An 8,819-nucleotide genomic window follows, 5' to 3' on the forward strand; every position below is an offset into this window, starting at 1 on the left:
CAGTCAGACTACCACTAAATAATAAGAATACAATTCATTCAACTATTTTGTTTTAAAAATCCAGTAGAAAATAAAGCCCCAAAGATCTCTACAAATCTTTAGGCCATAGATGTAATCTTGAATGGTGCCTCTAAAGTGAATTTTTACACAATAAATGCTATTTTCCCACTGATATATGTTATAATACAGGAAATAACGTTCCTCAGCGAAAAGAATACGTAGACAAAATACAGTAACAATATAAAACTTTTCTTGGAAGTACAATATTCTGAAAGTAGAAATAACAATACATAAATGCAAATAGATGGACTTTAAAAAACAATACAGAAATATCACAAACAAACTTAAATCCATTATAAATGTTTAACTGCAGAAAAATACAACTATTATTTTCTATGATACTCAGAATCTGGTTTTTCAACTCTGTGAAAGATGTTAGTTTTAGAAAAAAGCACATTGAGCTAAGCCAACAGGAAGGGATGAAGAAATGTGGGTACCTAAATTATTCCAAAATCATAACAAATCAACAGGAAAAGAGAAACTATAAATAAAATGAGTAAGACTATTCAAATTAGTATCTAGTGATAGTTCCATTATTCTCAGTCAATAAAGAGTTAATGCTTACTAGACTTCTTAGATCTGCAGTCAATTTAGCAAAAGATATCTAGTCAATTAGCAAGAGAAAAGTGATATGAACAAGGATCTAGTAAAGCTCTGCCATTGAGTGTCACCAACAGAATGCCCCTTACAAGCCTAAATGGTAAGAAAAAAAAGAAACAAAAAAAAAAAATATGTAAATAGCAGAAAAGGAAAAAGGCAGGTTCTACCCTAAGTAAGTACAAGAAAAATGAAATGCAGACATTGGCAGAACACTCATCCCCACTTAAATTGCCTTTAGTAAAGGCCACAGGCTTGACTAGCCAGAATCCGAAGAAAAACTATTATCTTCCTTCCTTTCCATCACTAAGTATCAAAATCAATGTGAACTATTTTATCTTTCTTATGAGGTAGAATATTTGAGATAATAAAAAGAGAAGCAATTACAACTATAAAACAACAAACTTGAGTTCAGATATAAGCTACATAAGCTATATGCTCTCATTAATATAACTTATTAAGGATGAAATGTTATATAAATGGCACATAATGAGAAGCTAATAGTTCTAATAGTTTTAAGGACTATTACAAGAATAGAGAATGACCCACAGACAGGATTTGTAACATGACTGTAAACAGATCAACAAAATATTGTTATCATAGGCCCCATGGGAACAGAGCTCAATAGCTGTTTTGTTATTCAGAAGGGCATCAGAATTAAGATTTTTTTTTTTAAAGAAAAAAGAAAAAGAAAAAGAAAAAAAACCTAAAAGGGGAAATACCAATTATACGCACAGTCAAAGGGATCTGAAATTTACAAAGTCATCTTCAGGTAACCTTCTGCATAACCGAGTTAACCAATTTACTAATTATATAACAGCATCTTTACATAACATTTTGTTATGAGGCACAATGTCTCTAAGACTTACTTAATAAAGAATCCAAGATCTCAAGGTAAGTTAAACAACAAAGCCATCTTTAGCAATGGGCAGAAACTAAGACCACAAGTCACTAAATTATGCCATAATTTTATTTTGTTTGTACAGCAATATCAAAATAATCTTTCTTAACTGAGTTTTTCTTAAAGTAACATGTTCCAATTGCAGTGACAGTGAAAATTAGAAAAAAAGAGGATGAATTTTTGTTATCAAGTTTCAGTGTAGCTGAAGCTTCAGGCAGCTTGGTGGCAGCAGTGGTTCCATACACTTAAGATACTAAAAAGATTCCCACAAGGGGTAGTGGGCATTTTAAACTCCTGCAATCCGGTTCTGTACTTTATCAAATGGAATTATTATTATTACTATTATTATTCAAAGGGAGCTGTGTTTCCATCCTCCTTAGCAGAAACTATAGTCACAATATATGGTCTGAGGGAGAGTCAAAAAGAATGCAAGGATTATTTAAAGGGTTATGAAATAGGTTAACACATTATTTGATTTTTCATTAGTTGTAAATCTTGGAAAATGTACACACACTTAAGTAGACAATAATTTATAAGCATAATCGCAGCTACACTGACCTGGTGAATCACAATCACTTACTATTTTTGTCCATCCACAAATTGCTATGTTGACACCAACCAATTTTCCATATTGATAGATTCTATCAATATTTAGGATCAGCCATTTTGTCTGGTAGTTGGACTGCTTCCAATTGGTTGAAGTATGATGCTAATTGAGATCAGGGTCCTGGGGTTTGATATCCACGTGGAATAGTTAGCTTCACTTTGTTTCAAGGCCACAGCCTGTACTTCTAGCCCCAACAGTATGCATTTGAATGCGGTGAAAAAATATTAATGAATCTAAATACATTTGCTACCATTACTAAAAATGCAACTCAGCATATACTCTTTTAATGTCAGTAATCTTCCTTCAGCTTCAGCATATCACATCTATCCTCATTATAAAAAAAGATAACACCACATCTACTTTCTGTTCCCACTTTAAAAGGGGGGGGCATGCATATTCTGTAACTATGCAACATAATATCACAGGTCATATAAAAAAAGGTGAGCTCTGAATGTCTACTGAAAAAAAAATAGCTTCTACTTTGTCATAGAGAAATGGTCAACAGTGTCAAGTTCCACTATGGGAAGAATCTTTTCAAATTATTACCTTTAGCGAGTTTTAATGGCATTCAAAAACCAACCAACCAACCAACCAACCCAAATCAACACAACCCCTCGAAATATTTCAGATGCCAAACACTGCCCAGACTTTATCTATTTTTCATACTAATTAATCTACTAACAGAGCTGCACATTATATATAACTTCCAGTAAAATAAAAGTTCTTCGGATTTGTTAAAAAATCCAAGTGATTTTTTCCCATTTCCTACATTCTAAATTACTGCAAGCATTATAAAGGTAAGGCATCCTTTCAAGATTTTATACTTTAAGATTATAGTCTACGTGATATACAAGTAGCTGTTGCCACATCAGTGAAAACATTAAAATAACATGGATAGTAAAATAACGAAAATTCTATTAGGTCCTTTTTAAAGGCAATGTTTCTTAACTTTTTCATTACCACCATCTTCTTCCTTCCGAAGACTTATCTTTAGACATACTTTCCTTATCACCTCCCATAAAATTTTAATTTTATGTATATACTGTATATACTATTACTGGGATGACCATGGAATAACAGTATTACACTCTTCACTCTCCCTAATAAGCCCAACATGGCCTTTGGTGATCTGAAATTGTAATAATACCTTTCCTGCATTATATAAATACCAGTCATGGTACAGTAAGAGCCACTTATTTCAAAGCCCCTCTATTAAAAAAACAAAAACAAAAAGGAAGGAATTTAATAGTCATTTCCATTTGGAGAAATATAAAGGAGGGAGAGGTTTACAGTTCGTATTTACAAAATGTATCCCATACCACGGAAGAAAAATACTAGCATGCAAAATCCAACAGCAGATAATCTAATACATATTTATCTTTATAAAAAATACATCATCTTCTGATTTTTATCTACTTACGGTATGAGGAGATCTGAAAATTCGTCTGTAATCCCTGTAAAAAGCTCAACTAACAGTAAGGAAGCCAACTTGGTACTAAAAATATGCCACATAAACCACAAAGTGGACAGTTCACAGGCAGCTGATAAAGCTACACTGATAAAATGGGGCGCCTGGGTGGCCGACTTCAGCTCAGGTCATGATCTCACAGCTCGAAGGCTCATGGGTTCGAGCCCCGGGTCGGGGCTCTGTGCTGACAGCTCAGAGCCTGGAGCCTGCTTCAGATTCTGTGTCCCCACACCCCCCCCCCCGCCCCTCCCCTGCACATCCTCTGTCCCTCTCTCTCAAAAATAAACATTAAAATTTTTTTTTAAGTAAAGATAAACTACACTGATAAATAATAAAACTAAGAGTTCTAGTTCCCCTAATATTTCTCCCATGGTTTCTCAATCTCTACCTACCTCATTCTCAACCACAGTTTTATCTCAGAGGATATCCTATTAAACATAAATTTATCAGAGACAAGATTTCACTGACATTTGTCCAATAAACTTATTTTTCAAAACGGGCTAAACAACTGGCTAAAGCAGATACATAATGATTAAATATAAAGTATAATGACTCATGAATGAAGGCAAGTTGACTTACGAGGATGTCTAGGTCCTTAACTTCTACACGAATTTTTCCCTAGCCACAACCTATATACATTTTCATTTTAAAGCTGGGTGGTCAGATTACTAAATAAGCACTGCTATCAGTGATCTACCGGCAGACAGATCAGTGACTAAATTCTATACTGAGGTTTTGATCTCCAAACAAGCAAAACACACACTTCAATGTATACAGTGTAAACTTTCCTGAGGTTTCTAGAATTTTTTTACCCCCCCCCCCACCAACAAACAAGCTATAGATAAAGATACACATAAAGGAGTGGGTTTTACAATACATGACCTGCCAGAGTGTTATAATTATGTAGAGTCCCTCACCCCCACTACAGAGCATTCTAAGGGTAGAGATTACTGAACTTTGTAACCCTCCTTGTTGGCATATAACAAATAATCACGAAATGTATTTTGAACAACCGAGTTTAAAAATTTATTTAGTCTTGGTCAAAATAAAAAAGTCTATAATTATATTAAATAGTAGGCTAGTAACTACCACATTAGAACACAAATCCCAGTTCAAACTGGACTGACATATACTATAGAGACTGAAACAGAACTGCTTTCTTCTCAACTCCAGATCAAGTAATGTAGAGGTTTGGAAGTAGTTCAAATTCTCTTTCCACTGGAGCAACTGTTCTCAATTTGGTTACATCCAAAGACCTTCAATTTAAGAACTAAAGAGCACCCATAAAATAGCAAAGTCCCTTGTGCCTTCTCCCTTTCTCCAACTTTATTTTCCATTCTTAAATTCATCTGGTGAAGAAAGGAACTCGATAGTCTCACTAAACTTATTCTCAACCCCATCCCCAAATTGAAGTTTCTTCTAAGACACTTGGATGTCTCCTATTTTTTGAAATATGAAAGAAAGAAAGCTTCATAAAATACACCTGAAAAAGGATTCATAAGTATCACTTCAAACAGAAGAAAATGGAAAATAGACTACAGAGAATTTTAAAGTATACAAATGCAATTAAAACTGCACCTCACATGAAGAATAAAGTTTTTTTTGAAGGTTTACAGCAGTTTAGAAGCCAAAATAAGTCAAGATTGATTATACTTAGTAAAACACTTTACTCAGTATAAGAGTCATAATTTACTTTAGCAACCAGTAGAAAGAAGGTTGCCAGCTCACAATAAAGTGAAAAATCAATCAGGAATAATTCTGTATTACATCTGATTCTGATCAAATTTCAGAAAAATATTTCAACGACAGTAACATTTTCAAAAAGAGGATTAACCTTGAAAACGACCAACCATCTTTTTGTGCAAGAATTACCACAGCAAGCAATAGATAACAAAGGCCAACGCTATGCAAAATAATAACAAAAACAAAGCCTCTATTTAATCCCATTAATGTATTCAAAAGTACTGTATAAAAATTTACCGGTAAAATTATACAACTATGTGTGAAATAAAATGCTAAAGTTCAAATCAACAAAAAGCTACATTTTTAAGAGAACCCTACAAATAGTTCCTCATCAGGGCCACAAAATTTTAATCTCTTCTTACCTCCTGCTCAGTCAGCACTAGTTACTGCACAGGGATAAACAAGTATCTATCACTCCTTCCAGCTATATGTATTAGAGAAATGCCCATCCCAAATTAAGTATGTGAAAGCCTAAAAAAAAAAATCTCTCATGGAGAGGTCCTGAAGAAAGTTCAGTTTCTAAAATTGTACCCAAATTCTTCTTTTATCATAAGGAAAAAGGCAAAGCAAATGTATTTTCTTGTAGGAAAAGCTAATGAAGAAATCTTGAACATTTAATTGTTCCTTTACTTGTGGGTATGGCCCTCTTTTAGATGGAATGTTATGCCCATTTGATAAATAAAAAGAAACTTCCTAGAGATCTTGTGTCTACTGACCTTAAAAGCATTAGAATCTGACTGTAGCACTCAAGATAATTTTCTAATTTGTCACTGACACAACTCAGGCATCACATGTCCAAAATATAAACACAATAAAAGGCACGAAGAATTTAAAACATAACGTTTAATTACACTAACCAGTTTTTAAGGGAGTAGCACACATTTAAAGCTACTTGAAAAAAAAATTTTTTTTTTCTAATACTTAAACCTGGGGCACAAAGTCATTAGTGAAAACAAGAACAGTAAGGATTTCTAGCTTTCCCTATCTTTTAAATACTCTTCAGCCCCTAGTCACAAACAACGTAGGGGCTTTTGTGTGACTCAGTCCTTAAGCCTCCGATTTAGGCTCAGGTCATGATCTCAGGTTCCTGAGTTCCAGCCCCGCATCTGGCTCTGTGCTGACAGCAGGGAGCCTGCATGGGATATTCTCTCATTCTCTCTCTCATTCTCTCTCTCTCTCTCTCTCTCTCTCTCTCTCATTCAAAGATAAATAAGCATTAAAAAAAAAATAAGTCTCTAATGTAGGAGGAAAAAAAAAACAAAAAAGAAAAACACATTAACCAATAGCACTGTATTAAGCTTCTCTTACAGACCTGGAAAACATAAAAAAACAAGCTTTTAGGTGCACTACAGTTAGGCACAATTTAATTTTTAAAAATGTGTTACTACATAAAGGCAGCAAAGATGTGAACAGCAGGTTTAGAGCTTACACGTCACTACTCTAGTAACAAACGAGATCTTTTGCAAAGATGCCCAACATCAGACATCACAGCTCCGCGGCTAGTTCTTCTAGTCAACTGTGGCTTGTGAGATACCGGAAAAACCTTGCATTCTCACTTTCTCCTACCTTTCAAAACGTAAAGCAAATCCCTGGGAAGACATCTAACATTTTGCTTTTTGAAAATCGGGTCTTATTTACAACCCTTTATTTTTACACCGTACTAAAGAATTTCGGCTGAACGTTCTTCATTTTAGCAACTCCTCTTATTTCTTGGTGAGCAACCATCTTATTTTCCCATCCAACCACTACGCTTCCAAGTCTTCCTTTTGGTTCAGGCCACCTATCTTCACACGTATTTTCATCACAAAGCCAAGAACAACTGGGCCTCAACGGCACTGCAAGACCTGAACCACCGAAGCACGGCCCACGCACCGATTTTTAAACACGCTCGATGGTCCAAAAGTCAAACGACGACTTGTTGCAAACGTGCCCACACCTAAGCCGCCTTCAGAAAGTGTGAAGGGAGGAGGAGGAAGGCGCCACGCCGAAACCTGTCGCAAACTCGAGCAGGAGCCCAGGAAACTGGGCGCGCGGGATACAAAGGGCCATGAATGCGGCCTTCCATGAGGCGACCGTGCGCGGCCGGGGAGACAAAATGGAGCGACGAGAGGAATCGGAGCCCGAGCTGCAGGGCCGGGGAAGAGGCGGCGGCCGGCGCGCGCCCCGCCGGGCTTCTTCCTCGACCCCGCGGCGGGGGAGGGGGCGCGGCGGCGGCCCGTTCTCCCCGCCGCGCACACGCGGCCCCACCGCCCGGGCCTAGCGCGGCGGGAAGCGCCCGCCGGCCGCCGCCAACAATGGAGCTGGTGGCGGCGGCGAGGGAGGGGCCGGCGGCGGCTGCACGGCGGCCCGCGTCCGCGCTTCGGGCCCCGTGGCGGGCCGCAGCGCCCGCGGCCCGCGAAACGATGCGGTAGAACGAGGGGCGAGGGGGGCGCAGAGCCGGGATCGGACGGCGCGGCCCACAAGAGGCAAGGGCGCACGGTCTGCAGCCGCGCCGGCTCACAGCCCACGGCGAGCCCAGGGTCAGCGTCCGGACCGCAGCGCCGCCCGCTTCGGCGGCGTGGGCCCGGGCCCTCACGTACCTGGTTGAACTCTTCGCCTACATCCGCGTAAATGTCTATGTGGTCCACACCGTCCGCCATCTTCCCTCGGCCGAGGCCGCCGCCGCCTCCTGCAGGTCTGCCCGCCGCGGCAGCAGCAGCGGATCTAGCGGCGGGGGCGGGGCGCGCTGCGTCACTTCCGAGGCCCGAGGGACGAGGCGGGGGCGACCGGGGGCGGTCGGGGGCGGCGGTCGCCTCTGCAGCCCGCCCGCTCGGCAGCGCGGAGTAAAAGCCTGCGTCCCTGCGGGCAGACGCGGCTTCTTTTGTGTGTTAGGCCTGGGGTTTGGGGGCACGTCCCAGCTGTTCCCAGAGACTGTGTTTTCACGTTGCCTCTAGCACACTCCACCGTTTTGTAATATTGTCATTTCTCAGTTTTTCTTACAATTCTCACGGCCAAGGCTTCTAGAGAGGTGGAAGTTTTATGTCCACGATTAAATACGAAGTGTAACCCAGCATTCTGTGAGCGCCTTGAGAGTGAAAACAGCGTTCTTAACTCTGCATCCTCAGAGACCCGCAGTTTTATTTGCCTAGTAAACGTTGGATTCCCGCGGATTGTTATCTTGAGTAATTTGCAAGCCACTTAGGTTTTTTTGCATGCTGTTTATGTTTGCATCTCTATCTCCTGTCACCGGCTCCTTTCATCTCTTTCCCCGCTCTTTGCCCGCCGTTTTTTCCTCCTTAGATCGCAGTTGGTTTTCTAACTTGAATGCGGTCATTCTAGAGACCACCACCCCCCCCCCCAAAACGTGGAGGCATCTTGAGGAAAGTGGCTTCTGTCTTAGAACCATAGAATGTCTGAGCGAGAAGGGAACTGGAAAAGGTGTCATTAGGTCCAAATATCTCATC

General features: G+C 39.7%; 1 protein-coding gene across 4 annotated transcripts in view; it reads right to left on the reverse strand.

Annotated features, from left to right (window-relative positions):
* Positions 1 to 8,088, reverse strand: part of CPSF6 (cleavage and polyadenylation specific factor 6) — a 33,534-nt gene extending 25,446 nt beyond the window's left edge. For all 4 annotated transcript variants that reach the window (XM_019455062.2, XM_019455061.2, XM_019455060.2 and 1 more), the window contains exon 1: positions 7,956 to 8,088. In XM_019455062.2, the coding sequence (XP_019310607.1) occupies positions 7,956 to 8,015 (60 nt within the window). In that variant the 5' untranslated portion in view covers positions 8,016 to 8,088. The remainder of the gene's footprint in view (positions 1 to 7,955) is intronic.
* Between the last annotated feature and the right edge of the window lie 731 nt (positions 8,089 to 8,819).

Source organism: Panthera pardus, unplaced genomic scaffold (genome assembly GCF_024362965.1).
Source record: "Panthera pardus isolate Hobbes unplaced genomic scaffold, ASM2436296v1 HiC_scaffold_6, whole genome shotgun sequence".
NCBI lineage: Eukaryota > Metazoa > Chordata > Mammalia > Carnivora > Felidae > Panthera > Panthera pardus.